The sequence below is a fragment of the Argiope bruennichi genome, chromosome 5, assembly GCF_947563725.1.
Source record: "Argiope bruennichi chromosome 5, qqArgBrue1.1, whole genome shotgun sequence".
NCBI classification, from domain to species: domain Eukaryota; kingdom Metazoa; phylum Arthropoda; class Arachnida; order Araneae; family Araneidae; genus Argiope; species Argiope bruennichi.
This window is the reverse complement of record NC_079155.1, coordinates 111,010,369-111,033,162: the sequence shown is the minus strand read 5'-3', so window position 1 is coordinate 111,033,162 and position 22,794 is coordinate 111,010,369. Positions and strand designations below refer to the sequence as shown.

The 22,794-nt window shown below is 30.5% G+C and overlaps 1 protein-coding gene across 1 annotated transcript in view; it reads left to right on the top strand.

Moving 5' to 3' along the window:
* The window catches only part of LOC129968964 (diuretic hormone receptor-like), a 72,774-nt gene that overhangs the window by 5,589 nt on the left and 44,391 nt on the right, over positions 1-22,794 (top strand). Inside the window, exon 2 of the mRNA XM_056083344.1 lies at positions 22,253-22,375. Within this exon, the coding sequence (XP_055939319.1) occupies positions 22,253-22,375 (123 nt within the window). The remainder of the gene's footprint in view (positions 1-22,252; positions 22,376-22,794) is intronic.

Below are 22,794 nucleotides of genomic sequence, written 5' to 3'. Positions count from 1 at the left end.
CCAATTATTAGCATATTAACAAAATAACATGGGCAAACTATTATACATATATATAACATGCTACATAACTTTATATATAAAAACGTTTGAATTTAGGAACCATGGTCAGTGAAATTCAGCTGAAATTTTCCCAAAGCCGTGTCATGAGATCTCTAACATTACAATAGGTAGTCTTCCTATAGTGAATCTACTGTAAAACTGATAGACCGATGTTACATGTATTTCAGCAGCGGCTGCAGATGGATCAATTACTGAAAGTTAGCCTTGTTTGAAATATAAGAAAAAACAATTTCAGGAAATCCACTTATCCCCATATATTGGAATTAATTTCTATTTCAGATCCATAACTCAGATCCATTAACAAAATTTCATGAGCAAGATTGTCTCGTGGGTTTGGCTAGTTGTACTGGATTAATTGGAATCAGAACTAAAATCATACTGAATTTGTAATGTAAGGAATATATTCGAACTTTATCCCACTAGAAAACATGCATGAAAGATGCGAAGATTTAAGTATTGACATTTAGAAAGATATTAAATACTAACCATTTTGATTTAAAATATAAACTTTCGGCCATTTTCGCATCATACTAAAGGATTGTTCCCAAAGCAATTAATTTCAGCTTATTCGTTTCGTTTCCAATTTGCTGAGGGCTGCTATGCAATTGCGAAAACAATCGGTGTGTAAACATTCTACCATCCGACACCTACGCAAGAATCGAGTGTTTTCTTTCAGCAAAGCTCCGGGCTTGGGGATTATCATTTTCCCTTACTTTTAGCAAGAAACATTCAACGAGGGGCTCTATTTTTAAGCAATGATAATCACTTCATCTAATCCATTTTAATTCCAAAAGCAATCAAACATTACATTATTCATTACAAGCAAGACTCACTCGCAGAAGTCATTAAATAATTCCAAACAATACCCCAGCGAACTTTAATTAAAACAAATCGCAGATGACTTTGACTCATTTGATATTATTAACAAGTTTCTATTGTTTTTCGGTTAGGGAACGTTCTCATTCCTTCCTTATTAACTGCAACCGTTAATTAAGAAAAACATTCTTCTGAGTTTCCCGAGCCCTTTCTAGAATCACGAGAAAAATAAAGTTCTTTGATTTGATTCAATTCCCGCACTGCTTTAATTAAATTATTCGTTTGCGCTGCTGTTGCCACGGCTTAGAAATTGCGAATAGTTCTCGGTACAAAACATCGCGTTGTGCAATATTCATTTACTGTGTTATTCATAGTAGAGATCTCCATTGACATACTCTTATGTAATTGATTTTAGTTTTTAAATAAAACTAAATAATGTAACTTTTACACCAGAAGAAAAATTACTGTTTCCTCTAGTGAATGCTTCTTTTTATAGTTTGCGTTGGATTTGCCATTTCAGATTCGAGTGCAGGTGTATATGATGCTAATGAGGATTTATGAGTGGATTTTTTTACTGTTACTGAAATTAAGGAAGTTCATTTTTTTAAATAAAGGAAAAACAATAAGATATCAATATTTGATACTTACTCATATGCGAAATACACTAGTGTACAAAACATAAGTAATTATTCTGATTTTGTTATAATTTTTAAAAAAAGTAAACCTGAAAAAATAACAAGAAATTCATACTACAGAAATACAATGTAGGACTTAAAGAAGAAAAATTTAGTAAGAAAAAACATTACATGAAGGAAAGAAGTGGAAAAAGGCTTTGTTACCAAAATGGCGTCGATAAAAAAATAACTGTCTGGGCAGGAAGAACACCAAACTAATATCCATTACTAAAGGATATGGTCTCCCCTAACTGCAATAATTTCAAGGCACCATCTGCTCATACTCAAAATAATATCATCCAGCAATTCTTAAGACAATATTGCCCTCCTTGCCAGCAATTCTTGAGACAACATTATTTCTTTCAAGAAATTTAACCAATTCTTTAAGGTTCGGAATAATTCATCTCCAGTCCGAATAAAAAGAACGTCATTCGAAGGCTTTTTTCCAGTGCAAAGAATTTTATTCTACAAAAAATAATTTATTTACAAAGCCGTTGCCACAAAAATTAAAACAAATAAACGAAAGAAAGTACGTCCGCTCGTTTACTTGTTTTATCATACAATGGTTTCTCCTAATTGCAACGGTTGCGTGGCATCATCTATTTATATTCAAAATAATACTATCCCGCAATATTTGAGATAATATTACTTTTCTTACCATGAATTTTTGAGACAATATTACTTGCTTTCAAGAAATTTAACCAATTCTTTTAGCTTCAAAATAACTCATTTCCAATCCGATTTTTAAAAAAACGTCACATGAAGGTTTTTTCCGGCGGAAAGAATTTTATTCTACAAAAATAATTTATTTATAAAGCCGTTGCCACAAAAATTAAAATAAATAAAGGAAAATTATAACGATTCTTGTGATAGTATTACCAATTCCTAGATGAGCATTTATATCAGTTGTCTATTGGTCTTCAAAGGATATGATTATTTATAAAGGCCAAACTATAAAAAAGGGCTGTCTTTTTCTGAACGATTGACTTAACCTTAGTTTTAAGCGTTATTAAATCACTCTTTTAACCCATTAGTTGCCACAATCCCCATTTGGATGTTGTGGAATTTTACGTACACCGCTCATCGCCAAAAGTATATTTGGTACGGTCGACAATTTAGTTTCATTTTATCAATTATCAATCTGTTATGTGTTGCTGAAAGTATATATTCCGTTTTTTTCCGACAAGAGAACAAATTTGAAATTCGTCTATAAGTTGAAAGGAACAGATTGTCATATTTAAAGCATTATATTTTTTTTATTTCTATGGGACTTTTTTATATCATAATGAAATGCCGTACATAAATATGTAATTTAAAGGTTATAGTAACTGCCCGTTACTTACTTAGTCTTTTGTTTTTTATTGAAATGATTTTATTGATCACTTTATAAAGATACCTCTTTTCAAAAATATCCTATATTTTCAAATCAAAACATAATTTAACTATCATTACACTGCTACACAAAATTTTGTGCACATATGTAACTTATCCGACAAAAAATTTCAAAAAAAAAGATCACATTTAATGAGTTTAGAAAAATTAAAACATTGGCAAAGGACGCATTGAAATAAAAAACAAGTGCTCAAAGTGTAAAAAAGACACAATTTTTGTTAAATTCTAATTAATCGAATATTTCATTGATTTATTTTTGTATTTTGAAAAAATGACAATATTGTTTCTCGGGTTTTAAATAATAAATCTGCAAAGTTTAATAAAATTTGACCATTTGTTTAAGAAGATATCTCCAACATATATATATATATATATATATATATATATATATATATATATATATATATATATATATATATATATATATATATAATATATATATATATATATATATATATATATATATATATATATATATATATATATATATATATATATATATATATATATATATATATATTATTTTTATCCATATTTAGACTTTTAAATAAAGTCTTGCATCTGTACCTACTTTTGGACTAAATCCATCGATCGACAAATTATCAATACGATCATCTTTCTATGTGTATATTAGCACAATAACTCAAAAGCAATACAGGAAAAATAAACTAAATTTAGCACAAAATATTGACACCAAAATAATAGATCGATCATATATCAAATCGATCAACAGGAAGATACATAAAATACATACTCGATTTGATTACTATGCAGCGAAGTTAAACATAAAACGAGCCGCATTGTGCATATCAAAAAGAAATCCGAGAAAATTTTAAATATTAAAATCTGCTTCTAAATAAAATTCTACTGATAATAGTAATGTGAATAAGGTGCGAAATATTGCAAATGTTGTTTACTTATTAGATCTTTTTTATTGGCATATTATTTTCTAAAATGTCAAGGTTGTTTCTGTACCTGTCAAATGTCCAGAATGATTGATTGGTTTTTGATGATTAATGGGTTCAAAATGTCCCGAGGAAGCATGTTCCGAAAGTTTAACTCATAAAGTTAATGACTAAATTTTTACTTATTTGTTAATTAAATTTGTAACTTCAAAATATGTAATGTAAAATTTTAAAAAGTGAGTTAAAGTTTAATGATATAAATAGTTAGAAATATCCTTAGTAAAAGCGTTTCTTTAAAATTCACTAATAATTTTACTCCTAAATAAAAATGTGTTTATAATTATTCGAATATTTTTCTTTTTTACATATAAATGTTATTGAGAAAAAGTAGATAAAGAAAAAATTTTTGGATAGAAGGGGAATTTTAAAATTCTTTTTATCTCTACAAAATAACTTTAGAAATAATAATAATAAACTTTAGAAATAAAATAATAATAATAATTGAATAATTCATTGTATAGAAAAAAAGTATTTATTAACATTTTTTCAAGAAGTTTGGTAAATAAAGCTTAAATTTTAATCACTTTTTCTAATATTTTTAATTTTGATAGCGACATTCATCCTACATTCAAATCTAAATACTCATAGAGGAGCAGGCCTTCTTTCAGAAAAATATAACTGCATTAGAATGAATTACTTAAAGTTTTTATTGTTGCTTCTACGTCTATAGGCTCTACTTTTTAAAGAAACATGTATGTAATTATTTTTATGCTTAAATATAGTATAAAATGATTTTCCACATAAATAAATTATTTGGAACAAAATCAAAAATTTTCAGTTAAGAGTTTAGGAAAATTTTCCAGGAAAAGATCAGAAGCAATAAATTAAAATAAAACAATTTTCTTTGTCTATTAAAAAGCAGAATTTTGTTTAATTTTATTCTATATTTTCTTCCATATTTATAATAATTCTAATCATCTTAATATTCGCAAATTCGTTTTTAATGCTCTTTCACTTTAATTTAGTTTTATTTATCTTGTTTTTGTATAATTTTATTCACCACTATTCTTTTTAACTTTGGAATTTATTCTTTCTCATGTTAACCGTTAGTTATCGCCATTCCTATGGAATCAACTATAAATTTTTTTTCTATTAACTAAGTTATGAAAATATTGAAATAGTGTATTGTCATCTAGAATATACAAGTGTATAAAGTATAAAATCTATAGCACGCCAGGAAGTAAGTAAAATGTCGATTACTAAATTATATCTTTACGTACAGAAAACAAGTTAATTTAAATAAAAGTATTTAAAAACAAATCATAGAATGAAAATAATGAAAATCATCATTGTGGTCTCTTTAAAAATTTCTCCCATTCTTTTTAATGAATGCTATAGTGTGTTATTAGCAGCATGCCATTGGTGAACAATAGTTACGAAAGAATATATCATCGTGAGATCTTTAGAGATTTGTTTTTGGTGGTTAATCGTCAGAATGTGGTTGATATAAAAGCACCAGAAAAAATGTGTATTATTTTTTCAAGCGACTGATATCAAAATTTAACACAAAACTACAATTATAGTCATAAAATCACATACCAAATTTCATATACGTAGATACTGCGATTTTGAATTATCGCGTTTACATGCTTATGAAAGCACATACCGAAGGCAGTCAATCTCCAAATTTGGTTCTAAATTTTCTAGGTATTAACATTTCAGATATTATATCTGCGTACCAAACTTTATTAACCTTGTCCTCTCTTTTTATAATAATCGTGTTGCCTGATAATTGGGAGGCCGGAGAAACAGACTTTTCTTGAATCACTTCATTCAAAATTTGATAGAAAGACAGAAATTTGAAGTACATATAAATTTGAAGTCGTTCATTTATCTGAGAACGCTATAACTGAACGGCAGTCGTAATTCCAAAAACGCGTTTTCCGATTCAGGGAAGTGTAAGACGTGGAAAATCATCAAACTCTCGTTCCAAATTTTGTAACAATTACTGTATACTTTCTTTTATGCATCTGAGAAAGTAAAAAGCACTGGGATAATTTAATCAAAAATAATTATAATTTAGCTAATCTTCCAGGATAAATTTAAAAAGTAAATTTTATGTTTTTAATGAATTTTGAGATTAAGAATATTTCCCTAAATTATATCAATTTAAAAAGCATGGTAAAAATCCTGACTTGTTACATTTCGAGGGCACAGCAAAATCTGACTTTTGCAACAAATAAAATTTGTAACCTACTCACCTTCTATCTATGTCCTTTGGTAATTTGAAAAAATCATTGCCGTCATGGCTTGCAGCTTCAAGAATGAACTGTTTGAAATGATAGATTCCATTTGCTTGCAGATATACAACTTCGTTTTGTTATCATTTTCAATTACTAACCGTCTAACGCCACCAGCTGAGAATATGCGTTGCGTTTATCAATTAAATCTCTTGGGCATTTTAATTTAGACGATTCCTTCAAGAATATATAATTTTAAACACCAAATTTTGACAAACATCAATACTATGTTAGTTTAATAAACTAATATTTATTCTCTTCCTTGTGAGTATGAACCATGCTAATAAAAAAACCAAGTCCCGCGGCATCATAATGCTTCTTAAAAATGTGGTTGTCCAGTTAATCCATTTTCTAACTTCCACGATAATCTAACTCTTCTTTTTTAATTCGTCATTTCAGATATTAAACAGAACAGTCCTTCTTTATCATTCGACAATGGAAAAAATCCACACTATTAAATATTTTATGAAGCAATGAACACGGTTTGAATTATAAGGAACAGTGTAATCTGTTGTTCGAAATTAAGCTAAAAAAAGTTAAAAACTGCCAAACGCCTGGTAGATTTTTCACAATTATTAAATCAGTATCACTGAAAAGACAACTTTTTAGATTTTGAAACGGTGTAAAATTCATTTTTTTGCAATATATTTTTTTTTTGGAAGTTATTGTGGGAAAACCGCAAAATTCAACTTAACAGTTGAAATTAATTTTAATTAAAGTTTCAAAAAGTTATTCAGAGGTGAACATTCTATCCTCCAAGATATATATGTGTCAAATTCGATAACTGTCAGTCAAACTGTCTGACATGTATAGCGCCAACAAACGCATACCAATTATGCATTTGTGGGATCGTCCAAATTAACCTTAATTGGGTTTCTCTACATTACTACGAAGCACAAAACTCTCATGTATAGGATTATGGGTATAAAAAGCACAGCACTTTTGGAATTCAAACTTAACCCTAAGCCATCAATTTTATTCTGAAGGAAGGAGGTATAACAATTTTATTACATATGCGCCCAAGATTCGAGTTTTAAATTTATAATAAAAGTTATAATAGTATTCAGCCCCGTCAATGGCTTCATTGGCTTAGGCTTAACCTGTCAGAAGCATTAATCAGAGGAAAATGTGATGTTGTTTTATTTGGATGTGCTCTAAAACCAGTATTATACAAAATCTTGTAAAAATGCACTTTACCAGTTACTCGTTCACTGTCGGCGGGCTCCTTCCTTCAACTGAATTAAAATGTGGATCATTTTTCTCGAAATTATTTCCGAAAAGTACCCCTTCCATCTATATCTTAGAGTAAAAACAGACTTCTACCCTCATATGTTCAAAACGGCTTCGACAAACACGGGATATCAGACTTCAACGTGATCACGAGTCTTTGATTCGTAGACTTGGCTGTATATGCTCGTCTCATTGCATGGAGAAGAAGTTTGAAAAGAAAGATGCCAGCTCATGAATCGTCCTCGTCATTTGTCCTCGTCCCAAACTAGCACTAGTGTTGCTTCCATGTGGATCGTTTATCTAACTAAACTAAACCAAACAAAATGAGAATCATCATAATCATAATAATAAACCAAAAATTGTTGCAACATTTGAAAAATAGGAGAACATTTATACAAAATAAGAGTAATTCTTGGTATCTTTTACGAAAAACTTTTGAATTTCCAACAATAACATTAAATAAACTACCACCCTTTTCTCCCCCTTTCAAAGACATTTCACTAAATTAGTTTTTGAAAAGTTCCAAAAAATTATTTTCGTATCTGATCTATAATAATCGAGAAACAGCAAAAAAAAATGTTTTTCGAAGAAATAAAAGCAAAAGACTACAAAACCTTCTTATTAAACTGATATCGCTTCTTTCCCCCCCCTAAAAGAATTAGTTTCGGATTAAAAACTGTCGGAGTTTGGAATCTTTTCTCGCCCAACGAATGACAACTAAACTCAAAAGTAATTTTTGAAAAGTACGCTTCAATGAAACTGAAAGATATAAATTCTTGTGGGCGTTGTTCGATTTTGTGCTTCATCTCACATAAAACAAAAAATTTTTATTAGAAAGAAAGTTCTTCGCCTTTTCAGTTCCATTTCTTATTATCCAGCGAATATATTTGTAGACACGTTTTTGTTGAAATGTTGTTTAGTCTACTTTGGAATTTTTACAATTTGAAATTCTGTGAGAAATATTATTTAAAGCATTTTAATTGCATATTTTTATTTTGAAAATAGAGTAGACGATGACGACATGCTGATAAAAAAAACATTCAATGAAAGTAAAGTTACATTTGCTAATTAAAAAAAGCTTATTTAATCAAAATTCATTTATTTTTGTAGCATCTTATTCTAGTTATTTTTTTTTCAATTGCCTAAAATATTATTTTTAGATATTTAGAGGAAACATGTTTTTTTAGAATGTGATATATTTGTATAACAAGTATCTGTCATTTGTATTAACTTATAATTTCTTTGTGTATAACTATTAATTTTTAACTGGCTTATTTCTAATTAATTTAATTAATTAATTTAATTTATATTAAAAATGAATTATAAACATGATATAAAACCAATTACAATTTTTTTCAAAATTGCTCCTTCAAAAAGAAGAATAAGATTTAAAATATTTATTTCAAATGAACAATATTAGATAAAGATAAGTATAATAAATAATTAAATAAAGGTAACATAAAGTAAATAAAAATTAATTCTATTTTATGTTTTAATATGAACTCTTTTTGTTGCATGTCAAACATCAAATTGGAAATCCATTTCTTGCTAAGCAATTTGTTTTACCTAGTTGTTCAACTCACGACTGTAACAACTCGATTTCCCAGATCTTAAAGAGCAGCACGCACAGATAATATATTCCAATGACTTTTAACCACCCACAAATAGGACTAAGGTTCCTATGGTTACTTCTAAGACAGTTCGATTATGCTTAACATTTTTGTTGCTGTGTTGTTTAACTACTCACAAATAGGACTAAGGTTCTTATGGTTACTTCTAAGACAGTTCGATTATGCTTAACATTTTTGTTGCTGTGTTGTTTAACTACTCACAAATAGGACTTAGGTTCCTATGATTACTTCTAAGACAGTTCGATTATGCTTAACATTTTTGTTGCTGTGTTGTTTAACCACCCACAAATAGGACTTAGTTTCCTATGATTACTTCTAAGACAGTTCGATTATGCTTAACATTTTTGTTGCTGTGTTGTTTAACTACTCACAAATAGGACTTAGGTTCCTATGATTACTTCTAAGACAGTTCGATTATGCTTAACATTTTTGTTGCTGTGTTGTTTAACTACTCACAAATAGGACTTAGGTTCCTATGATTACTTCTAAGACAGTTCGATTATGCTTAACATTTTTGTTGCTGTGTTGTTTAACTACTCACAAATAGGACTTAGGTTCCTATGATTACTTCTAAGACAGTTCGATTATGCTTAACATTTTTGTTGCTGTGTTGTTTAACTACTCACAAATAGGACTTAGGTTCCTATGATTACTTCTAAGACAGTTCGATTATGCTTAACATTTTTGTTGCTGTGTTGTTTAACTACTCACAAATAGGACTTAGGTTCCTATGATTACTTCTAAGACAGTTCGATTATGCTTAACATTTTTGTTGCTGTGTTGTTTAACTACTCACAAATAGGACTTAGGTTCCTATGGTTACTTCTAAGACAGTTCGATTATGCTTAACATTTTTGTTGCTGTGTTGTTTAACTACTCACAAATAGGACTAAGGTTCCTATGGTTACTTCTAAGACAGTTCGATTATGCTTAACATTTTTGTTGCTGTGTTGTTTAACTACTCACAAATAGGACTTAGGTTCCTATGATTACTTCTAAGACAGTTCGATTATGCTTAACATTTTTGTTGCTGTGTTGTTTAACTACTCACAAATAGGACTTAGGTTCCTATGATTACTTCTAAGACAGTTCGATTATGCTTAACATTTTTGTTGCTGTGTTGTTTAACTACTCACAAATAGGACTTAGGTTCCTATGATTGCTTCTAAGACAGTTCGATTATGCTTAACATTTTTGTTGCTGTGTTGTTTAACTACTCACAAATAGGACTTAGGTTCCTATGATTACTTCTAAGACAGTTCGATTATGCTTAACATTTTTGTTGCTGTGTTGTTTAACTACTCACAAATAGGACTTAGGTTCCTATGATTACTTCTAAGACAGTTCGATTATGCTTAACATTTTTGTTGCTGTGTTGTTTAACTACTCACAAATAGGACTTAGGTTCCTATGATTACTTCTAAGACAGTTCGATTAAGCTTAACATTTTTGTTGCTGTGTTGTGAGTTATGGCACTTCACAAGATCGCCAACAATTATCTGTCAGCGATTTAAGCCGAGTGAGCGTCTCTTTTTTTTTTTTTTTTTTTTCATCAACGCCAACTAAGACCAAGAGTACGACTTAGCTACTTCATGCGTCATATTCGCTCGCACAACCCCTTTTTACAGGGAGGCACACTTCACAGATATAGAAAGAAGAACAACCATGCCCGAACCGGGACGCCCAAATCATGGGGAAGACGCGCTACCCCTATGCCAGGACGCCGGGGCGTAACATTTTTATCTGACACATGAGAAGGGTCAGTCCTTTTCCTTTTGCATATGGAGCCATCTTATACTAATTTCTTCTACCAACTATCAATGATGTGATGAAGTGGCTCTATTAAATTTACAACGAAGTGAAAATGCAATTCATTCTTTGCATAATGCATCTCAAGAAACAGCTTTCTCTGGGGTGTCGCCATTTTCTCTAAACAAACAACAGCCCCTCTTTTATGGGGATTATCCAGATACATAAGATAAAATTTAGAACTTTCCTATATCCAGTGACGTTTCGTATCTGCCTCGATTGTCATTTATTAGAAACTAGTTGCCACTTTAACTTAGTTAATTCGTTTTCATATATTTTCATGCGACGACACTGTGAAATTATCAGCGATTTAAGATATATTACTTTAAATGTCGTGCACATACTTGCTCATTGTGCACATGAAACTTTCTTATAGATCTCATGACATCATGGCACTATTATAAATGTAAATATATGAATATTTGTCATCCGTAGTTCATCTGTTTACTTTTTTATACATCTCATAAACTACACTGGCATTAATTTTTTTTTCTTTAGCATTCTACAATAGACGAAAATCCAGTGATCAATTATTTAATGAATAATTTGAAATGATTTAATCTTAAGGACAATAATATAATATATTGTTGAAAATTAGACAAAAGAATATTTTTTAAAAATTGCCAAAATTTAAAATTTTGAACAATTATTAAATGGGTACCATTAAAAAGATTTTTTTTTAAAAAAAATTTGAAGCAATGTAACATTTATTTTTGTGCAATAATATTTTTAAAAGGTATCGCGGATAAACGACAAAATTCAAACTAATTTTTATATTAATTAAAACTTCAAAAAAAAATCCCTCCAAGGTACACATTTCTACGCTGTAAGGTATGACCGTATCAAACTTGATTTATAACTTAAACAGTCTAGCCTATTGAATACCAAAACATATACTCACATTCGTATTCATTTTTAGCAGGGATAAATATTTTTAATCTGACATTCCTTTTTTTGAAAACTCTATATTGACTCCTTTTCTTAAATGCCTATTTTCACTAATTGTACTGATAATTTTTAGAGGGAATTATAGTTCTTCACATTAAAGACGTATTTAAGAATATAACATGAAGGTCTTTTATTTTGAAAAGTCTTTGCAAGAAGATATCCATTTATGTCATGAACTCTCAATAAAGATCGAACAAAAGGTCATTCTGAAATGCCGACGTCATGGAGAATACGAGTGAAGTGTAAGATGATATTTTAAAGATCGCTGGAAAAAACTCACAAAAGAATTAGAGGGCAGATGACGCCTCTAGATATTTAGATATTGCATTTCAGGTGAGTTTGAACAATGGATGGTAGTATAATCACGGAATATAGAAATTGTATTGTAAAAGAGATTTCAAAACCTAACAAACATTTATCAGCAATATCAAATGCGACAATACTTGTCAATACTGGTTGGAGTCGTCACTTCAGGTCTTCCTACATTCCACGCATTTAGCATTATAATTTTTCTAGAAGGGAAGGAGTTGTGAATTGAAAAAAAATTCTGGGTTGATAACGCTATGCATGAAGGGAGCGGTTAGAAATTAGATTTTAGAACATCCTCTGGCCTTTCCTTTGTTTTTATCCTTTTGGTATCGCAATAAAAATCTTAAGTAAACAATTTCGATAAATATTTATGAGTTGAAATAAATTTTTATTGTTCTTAAAGACTTTTATTCGTAGAACATTCCATATGTTTATAAAAGTGAGCACACAACAGAATTCCGTTGATGAAGATGATGTGTCCGCGTTACTACGAAAAGGAGGTGCAGTAGCTTCTGAGGGTAATGACCCCTGAGCACCCGAGGGCAGAAGACTAACTTCTAGCTCATATGAAGATGACACACACACATTCGCTTGCACAACCCCTTTTCACAGGGGAGCACATTCACACACATCACAGATAGAACACAGATGAAGAACAACCATGACCGAACCGGAATTCGAACCCGGGACTCCCAGATCGTGGGGAAGATGCGCTACCCCAATGCCAGGACGCCAGCGGAAAAAGATTTCAAGATAGTGTTTAAAGTGGATCGATCGCAGGATAATTTGCTGCCATTAGCAGGAGTGATCTCCATGAAATTTTCTTGCATACTCTCCAATAAAGTTTTTAGTCATCTCCGCATAAAATTAAGGAGTCTGAGTAAAGCCTGCGAATACCTTGCATGGCATTGGTGAAAGATAGATAAGAAATGCTGATCTTTGTCATGTACAGAAATTTTACTAGTTACTTGAAGCGAGGTTGAAATCAAAATTTGATCCAGCACTGCATTTGTAGTCATAAAATCACATACCAAATTTCATATATTTAAGTTTGTACGATTTTGAGTTATGGCGTTTACATGCTTGTGAAAGCACTCCGGAAAATCAAACCCTTAATGTATTCAGTTCCAAATTATATTATATATTAATTATATGTTAGATTTAGGCACCCAAATTTTACCCATCTAACTGTTTTCATTTTGTAGTTTTCGTGCTGCTCATATTCGGATTGCCGGACTGACAGACTTTCTGTAAATATATATTTTCAAAATTTAATAGTAAACTACAAATTCGGTCGTAATTCCTTATACTAAATTTCATCCATCTATCCCTTAGTTTTTTTTTTAGTTGTCGTGTTAACAGATAGGCAGATATAATATCAAAAATCAGTGCTGTTATAGAATCAGTAATAATTCCTCACATTTTCCAATTTGAACTTCATGATATAATCGATTGCCATCTGAATTACATGTAAACAGTATTATTATCTACCATTCTATATAGAATACACGAAATTTCAACCCTATCACAGCAGTGATCAAAATTACAAACAACTGTATTCTCAATATTCGAACCGTCGGTAAACATTTATTAAACCATTCTCCAAGACGCCAAAATATCTCCATTCTATTCTAATGAGATGCCAAAGTTTAATATTCAATTCGTAATCGTAGCATTTAACCCATAACCATAGCATTGTTTATTTACCGCATGATAATAACATTGTTTATAATTTAGAATCAGCGGCAATCAGTGAAATGAAACATCGATCATAAGAGAATGTATCCAAATACTAACTGCCATTTCGTGCCACTGTTTACTGCCATTCGCAATTTCCATGAACCAATTTCAAAAGCAGTGTATGAACAATAATAGTAGTTCAAACATAAACGATAAATGAAAAATAAAATTCTGCTTTTGATCAATTAGTTTAAATTCTAACATTTCAATGCGTGCCTTCAATGGTTTATGTAATAATTATTCAAAGTGAGTTTTAATGAATGGAAATAACATCACCTAATATATTGAAAGGTGCACCAATTCGTGCAGTAAAATTTATTAAAAATTCATTTGACAGTTTGAGTTTAGAGTTAGTAAAAATAGGGCGTTACACAATAGAATAATGTGTTAACTCAAGGTATAATTTAAATAAAAAGCACAGTTTTTTTTCTTTAAATTATTATATTTTTATTGAATCGTAAAGTACACACGGTAATTTTATGTATAAAATAACACATAGGGTAAATGGCTTCCACGGCTTTGCTGGCACATAAGCACTCTCTTGTCGAAATTTTCCATTACCATTTTGCATGTGGTTGAATTTCGTTGATGCATCATTGAATTTCAGCCTTCAATGCACACGTGCTTGTGAGCTTGTTGGAATTCATCTTTGACTCCAAATAACTCCATAAAAAAATCCAATTGTGTTAAATCACACGATCTGAGGGGGGTGGCAGTTCTCAAATTTTCGAACTGTTTCCGCAAGACTTTCATTATTTTTGAAATATTGTTCAAAAATTAAAATATGTTGTTCTATCAAGTAACCCTAAACTATCGGCTGTCAAATGATTTTTACTAGGGTTATCAACACTTTACTGCCCGAAAAATGACAAATTCAAATCTTGTTTTAATTTTGGGAGACCCTGTATTTAGTTTGAGTATAATTTTTAATAAATTTTTTAGACCTGAAGAAATTATTCGCTTGCAGATGCATTCCTTCTCCGTTGGAATCAAGAAAATGTTGTTGACTGAGTTGTACTAGATTTAAACTTACATCAGCTCACAGGTTCCTTTATACGAGTTTAAAATCCCATTTTATTTGTAGTGCACTTATGCAATTGATTTCAAAACGTGAAACCTCGCCGAACTACAAAAAGGCACGGACGTCACGGCTGTTGACTGTTTGAGAAAATAAAATCAAAGAAATCCGATTTTTCACGTTTTTCTAAGAGAAAAAAAACTATCGCTTTGCTCCACTCCTTCTTTCGTTCCTGAAGTGGTAAAAATAAATATCGATTATGGTAGACGGCTTAGTAAAAATCATCCAAATCACATTTTCTTATTTTTAAAGCCGAGAAAAAATGTTTCCGATTAAAAAAAAAGCAAAAAAAAATGTTGCAGATAATACCGTATTGTCGAAATAAATCGACTTTAAGCATTTTGTAATGGAATAAAAGCGTATAAAATACAAATGCTTGTTTTGAATTTTTTTATCGACTTCTCCATTAAAAAAAACAACATTAAATTGATATCCTCCTCTTGAAAAGGGGATTTATTTATTGCACGTAAGCATCAAATTTTTTGAGTACTAAGAAAAGGAACGGAATGAAAATCGTTTCGCGTGCTCTTTGGGTAAATTATCTTCAATTAAATCATTCTTAAGTGGTATTTTATCAGTTGTAGAGCGAAATGCTCAAAAGATCTTCAAAAGCCCCTATTATCCGGTGTTTTTTTTTTGTTCTAATTTCAAAAAATATAATCGTTTAATACTTACTCGTGTATAAAGAGAGATATTGTAATCATCAAAAGATTATAACTCAAGATTTTGCGTTTCAGGACTTCTTAAGTCCAAAAACATCTTTCGCTTCTAGGCGCATGCATGCATTTTGAGATCCGTGATCTCAAAAAAGCATTGAACTAGGCTTATGAAATTCGGTATGCTTATTAAATTCATAGTTTTCTATAAAAATTTGAATGAAACCCATAGACAGAAAGTTTATCTATCTTCTTTAGTGCAAATAATATGATCACTACAAAGTATTCTGTTCTAGTGTCTAATGTTAGATCCGAATCAAATTAACCAAATCCATCAAGGTAGCGACCGTTGTCGGTCTGTACATTTGAATGCACCTAAGCGCAATAACTCATAAACGTAATGACATATATAAATGAATCTTGACGTGTGATCTTGTTATTAAAATTATTTTTGTGCCAAATTTTGCTTTCAACCAATCGACAAAAAGAATCCAAAATGAATATTCAAGGTTATTATCCCATTATATTATGAAGTACAAAGCGCTCATTCGCGAGACTTATCAAACAAAGTACTCGTGAAGTTCATGTGCTTGCCTAAGGCCCACAATTTTTCTGGAGAGGGACAAAAATATTACTTTCATCTAGAAATATCCGAGTAGGTTTCAGGGAGACCACTCATGCCAATTTTTTCATGCATGTTGAATTTTATTTTTATTTTATGGGAAATAAAATGCTGGAAAATATGCTTGAAATATTTTTTTAAATTTATTAAAAATTGAAATTCAATTTTCATGTTAAAAAAATGGTATCTTCAAAAGATAAGTCTTTAAATTTTAAGATGATGTAAAGATCATTGTTGTACTGCAATATTTTCAGAAGTTATCACTGAAAAACGCCAAAATATTGCTTAGTTTTTATTTAATTAAAATTCTAATTAAGATTTTTTAAATAGCTCTGATATGTGCATTTCCACCCTCAAAAATATATGTTTGACCCAGATTGATAGCTCTAGAACGAAATGTCTAGCCTGCTTATCTCCCACGCACATTTGTCTCATTTATGGATAAAGAACGATAAATATCGTTATGAAAATTAAAATTCCACTAAAATCCGAAGACGGGTTAGCTTATAGTGGGTGTATGGTGACACAGTCAACAGTCCTCAATAAAAAATTACGACGTTTAAGACACGAAGATACAGATGAAGACAGATGAAATAGAAATCGGTAGTAAACAATAACCATGGCACACAAAGCGGCCAGGCAGAACTCAGCAGAAGGAGGGAATCTATTCACTGGGGTCTCTCCAAACGTCTGCAATTCTCTACTGTTTCCTCGCCTTAGCTGTACCCAACTGCCGACTGTATAACTGGCTACTCACACGACTCAATTCTGGTTCAATACTTGTCTCCAAAACTCGGCACACAGTATCAATTCTCAATCCACTAACTGCTTGAGCTCCACTCAACGCTTGCGCTTCGTTGACTGATCCAACTAATCCATTGTTCACTCACTATACGACTGAGTTCGGCTTGGACTGCTGGCCTTTTAGAGCTTCCAGAGAACAGGACAGAAAAAATTCTCGAAGAATCCAGCATAATTCACCTCCTATTGATCCAATCGCCAAAATTCCGGAAGATTCTAGTATCATCCATTTTGTCGTTAAGCCCGAGGTGGGGGGAGTCATTTATCCGGCATCTGATGAACAACCAATAGAGCTGACCGTAAAACTATCTATCCTGCTATGGAACTAACTGTGCTGGGAAGCAACATTACAGATTCATGTAAATATTTTATTTTATTAGTAATTGAACTAAATCATTATTTTGCATGCAGTTGTTTTTTCTCCAAAATATATCGCCATCAGTGCTTTGCATATTTATTTCTGAGTTAAAATAAACATTTTTAATAATTCGGTTTATTTATTTGAGTACTGCGATTTCTCACAAAATAAATATGAATTATTGTAATTATATTATCGAGGTGTGTGTGTTTGTGCGTACATGCGTGCGCAGCATGAGTATGTGTAAACATTATTTTGCAGATGCTTGACCGAAATATGAAACTTTTGAAATTTAAAATTCAATTTATTTTAACAAGGATGGCATTATTTGTACAAGGGAGAAGCGATAGTAAAAAGATGTCTGTTTACATCATGATATAAGACCAAAGTAACAAATTTTTCCTCTTAGTATTTTGATTTTGAGATTCTGATAGGGATTTTTTTGACAGGAAGGGATTTTTACTTTTTGGACTGTAGACTTAGGGAAGGGAATCTTAGGTAATCTTTGTAACACTTAAGTATGCACCAGGGATTTTTATGCATTCTCTCATGGCGTGAGAAACAAAGTAAAAGGAATTTTTAGAGTGAGTGTCGGCAATAATTAAATAAAAAACTGGGAATTGATCAGGAAAATTTTGAAATAAAGAAACATGGACTAATTTAAGACAAAAATTAGGAAAGCAATTAAGATTTAAATTAAAATAAAAAAATACCATCACTTATATACATAATCTTAAAAGGACGAAAAACATCGCCAATAAGCATCAAAATTAGAAGTTCGAAAAACAACAATTGTAAATCATTAGCAAAATAGTCAATTCTGAATCTTTAATAGATATCACTTTTGACATCTTTCATTAATATCAGTCAAGAATATTTGCCTGCATGATACAATTGTATTTGATCGCACGCCATGGGGAATTTACTTCAGTAAAAATAATAAGAAAGGACCGAGAGGAATGTACTCCCGATTTCATACCCACCCTCTAGTCATAAAAGATCTTAAAATAAAACGAATGCTTTTATTAATTTATTTTTATCGAAACGTTATCGACACGCCATGACAGAAACTTATTAACATTTAACTCTGTTAGCTTAGAAAAGTTCAGAGAACTGTGATTGATAATGAATACTTCACTTTTCAAAAGTCAAGTTTCAAAATGAATTTTGTCATGGCATCTTATTTCCCCTCTCATCTTTCATTAAGATTTACGATTGAAAGTTTATTTCGCAATGTCTTTTTAAAAAAATGTTATCTTGCATCAATCCATATCTTTCAATAAGATGCGTGATTTTACTTAAAAATCAATCGAAATATATAAAAAAAATCCGAAACATATTAATTCTCCTTTCATTTGCTTATTTTCAGAACTTTACGCAAATGAAGTATTGATTTTTAAAGATGTTATTTCAAATCCGAGTCATTAATTCGTTTCGAAAATACTTCGTTTATCTTGATTCTTTTTCTGAAAAATGGATTTCAGTTATACAAATCAATTCGTTTGATAGTAACTGACTTTTATTTTGATAAAGCATATTCCAAGATAAAATATTCACCTTCCCATATTTCCGAAAGTCTTAATTTTTAATTTATAAGTTTTGACATATCATTTGGAGGATTCGGCTTAAATTCTCCGGTCAGAAATGGTGGATTTTCTTTTTCCTTTCGCGAATTTATTGTACAAAAGGAATATAAGAAATTCAAGATCATTAGCATTTCGAATATTCCCCTCTTTTATTCCCTTCTGCCTCTTTTATTAAAGTTAATTAACGGCAATGCTCTCTTCTTAAATCCAAAAGATAGTTCTGAATAGATTATATCCTCTGTTAAGAAGGTAATGGAGCATATATAATGGAGAAAAATGAGTTCTCTTCAATAACAGACAAATGAGAATTTCAGAAATTAGGAAAAGGAGGGAAGAGTCTATTCATTATAGAAAAGCATTTCAGGTGGTAACTTTTCAGCACAGAACAAGTAACAGAACCACAAAATTAAAACACATTTAGATTTGCCACCATTCGTTCAATAAAGTATTGGCAACCCTATTTAAAAAACCATTCGACAGCTGACAGTTTAGGGTTAGTAAAAATGGAGCTTTACACAATAGAACAAAGTGTTTTCATTGTTGAACAATATTTCAAAAATAATGAAAGTCTAGCAGTCACAGTTCGAGTATTTGAGAATTGGCCTCCTAGATCATGTGATTTAACACCACTGTATTTCTTTTTATGGGTTTATTTGAAGTCAAAGGTCTATGCCAACAAGCTCACAATTACGTGAGCATTTAAGGAGGAAATCCACCGCTGCATCAACGAAAATCAACCACATTTATGGAAAAATTCGACAAAAGATTTATGTCAGCAAAGCCGTGGGGGTCATTTTCCCAATCTGTTATTCCATACATAACCCTATCTTGCGACGTATGGAATATGATTTAATAAAAATATAAATATAATATAAATAATAACCTTATAATATAAATAATACCTAACTTTTCAATGCAGAATAAGTTGTACTGCAGAACTGCACATCAAGTGCTGAAATATAATCCAAAAAATTAATGTTAGCTTTAAGTGAATGAAAAATTTTACGTTCTTTGAGAAATGATAAATTCCAAGGATTAAAGTTGAATCAAATGATTTGAATTTAACCCCATAATAACAAAATCTGTGCATCAAACGTACATAAATTATTGTTGTTGTTTTTTAATTTTTAACTATTTACATATGTAATAATTCGATACAAAAATTTTGTGAAATCCATAAGCGTCTTCAGTGTTCAGTGAAGTATTGACTAAATCAATACAACAATATGCAGTTTTTTAGAAATCTTACATGTTGCTGTTGCTTCTAGTGTTTGTTTCGTATGGCGTTTGAATATAAGCATCTTTTGGAAAATAATTCATTTCTTGCTTTGTTCTTTGTCATAACTAATCTTTTATTGACAGCCCTCTATGTGTGGATCTCATTATAAAAATTAAACATGCAATAATCTTTTTGTCTTTTTGAAATATTGTTTAAATTTCTATTTTAATATTCATATGATTGATTTTGTTACGATACTGCATCAGTTTTTATACAATTTCACAAATATTTAAAAGCAATTTCATTGCTTCCAAATTATTTTAGACTGTATAAGTTAATAAGTTATTAAGCTGTATAAGTATCTTAAAAATGATCTCCGGGAATAATTTTATGTTCATTGGTGAAAAAAGATTTAGAATCAATTATGTAAGATTATATTTTATTTTTCTTTAATTAAAGTAATACAATCTGCGGAAGTGGTCTTTACGAATCGTTCTCACATACTCTCTAATAAAGATATTATCCCCCTCACCTTATATAAAATCGTGCACCTTGAAATTACGAATGAAAACAAACTACTGAAATTCAAATATAAAAGAAAAAAATCGTTGGAAAAGAATAATAAAAAAGAAGGGGAGAAAACGATCTGAACAAAGAACTCCGGATAAGTATTCTTCTTACTCATTTTGTATCACCCCTTTGAGGAGCAAAATCATCGAAAAGGGATAGGCACGGAATTCCGAAACGAATAGTATTTCTGGGAAAATCTACAAATTCGTGAGTCACTAATGGTATTGTGAATGGTAAAATCTTTCAGTAGTTGTTGTGAAAGTAATTTTGGCTTTTCATCCTTGCATGTTATTACATATTCTTAATAATCCGAAAGGCCTGTTTGGTTACGTTGTTTCTAATGGCTCTTGTCTAGACAAGTCCACTGACTTTAAGAAGTTATTTGAGGTTTAAGCCAAGGGTAAGTCTCTTGATTTTTTTTATTAGCGCCATCTAGGGCCTAGAGAACGACTTAGCTACACACACGTCACAACCCTTTTTACGGGGCGGACTTCATTCATGCATTTCATTCACATATCGTAATTTAGACCTGAATCAGAGAACGATAACCCCTGATTCAGTACCCCCAGTGATATTACTCTCGACATGGAGGACTTCGTGACCACGACAAATTTATATGTACGCCAGCCACCACACACACGGAGAGTCTTCGGCCGGCGAGGTTCGAACTCGCAACCTAAAAGACGCGAATCCAACGCTCTACCAACCAGACTATCCCAGCCCACGGTCTTTTTTGTTCTTATATTACCATGTGATAGTGACTTGATTTCACGATTTCTATCTATTTACATTTCGTACATTGAATTCTAAATTAAACTATACGAACATGTGTAAATCTACATGTACAAACATAAATAAATCTAAAAGTCTAAACTCTAATAAATTAGAGAAATAAATAGGTTGTTCACTTTTAAAAACTATCATATTATTTTTATACAAACTCTTTTTTTTTTAATTATCTCTTTTCTGTTATTCTTGTAAGCAATCTGAGGTAATGCATTTTCTTTCACGATATAACTGTAAAGGAAAGATCACGGCATCGAAAAAAAAACAATCTGCCAAAAACAAATAGAAAAACATGTTTACGAGTTACAGTATTGTTTAAAACACTTTAAAATTGTTTATTCCTCTAAATGCACTCAATGTATTTTTGGAACATCTTCGTTTAAAAAAAATATATTTATAAACAAAGAAACAGAGATATAAAATCCAGAAATATTGAAAAGAAATTGAATTGAAAAGAAAGAACTTAAAATCTTTCTTCAAGTTGATTCGCTGACAGAATAAAAAAATAAAAAAAAACTATGTCATCATATTTTACAAAAATAATCATGCGCACTTTTCATCGGAAGATTTGATGCAAGAAAACGGAGAAAAGTTGTCATGTGTCATCCCAAAGAAATGTTGAAATTCTGAAGAAGAAAAAAGTCATTTTTTTAATCAGAAAGGAATTACGTGTTTGTCAGAATAAAATAAAATTCAACAAATAACAATTCAACAAATGCTTGAAAAGTTTTTGTTTAAAAAACATTTGGCAATTTCTTTCAGATGGATACGTGTACTGTAATGCGACGTGGGATGGTTTATCCTGTTGGCCAGTAACATCTGCCGGTAACGTAGCTTACGTCCCCTGCTTTGCAGAATTTAATGGAGTTCACTATGATACGAACAGTAAGTTAAATTTAATTACATTTGATATTTTTATAGTGAGAATTATGTTTATAGGCTGGTATATTATCTGCAAATTGCTCTATGACATGTATGCTGCTCTACAAGGCTGACTATTGCATCTAGAGCTGCCAAATTTCACCTGTAGTTACTTCTTTGGTAGTGAGTGCTCAAGAAGAAAGTATTTTTGAAAATTCAAATCAGAATTTTAATTGGGGGGGGGGGAATGAATCAAAATTTTTATATTCTTTCTCAATAATATTAATAAAATATTTTTTTAAATTCAAAATATAATTTTAATGATATCAATTTTTTTAATATTAATTAATATGTTTAAAAAATATGTTGGATTCAATAATATTAATAATCTAAATAATTAAATTAATTTTTAAAATAATTAAATAATAATATTATTAATTAAT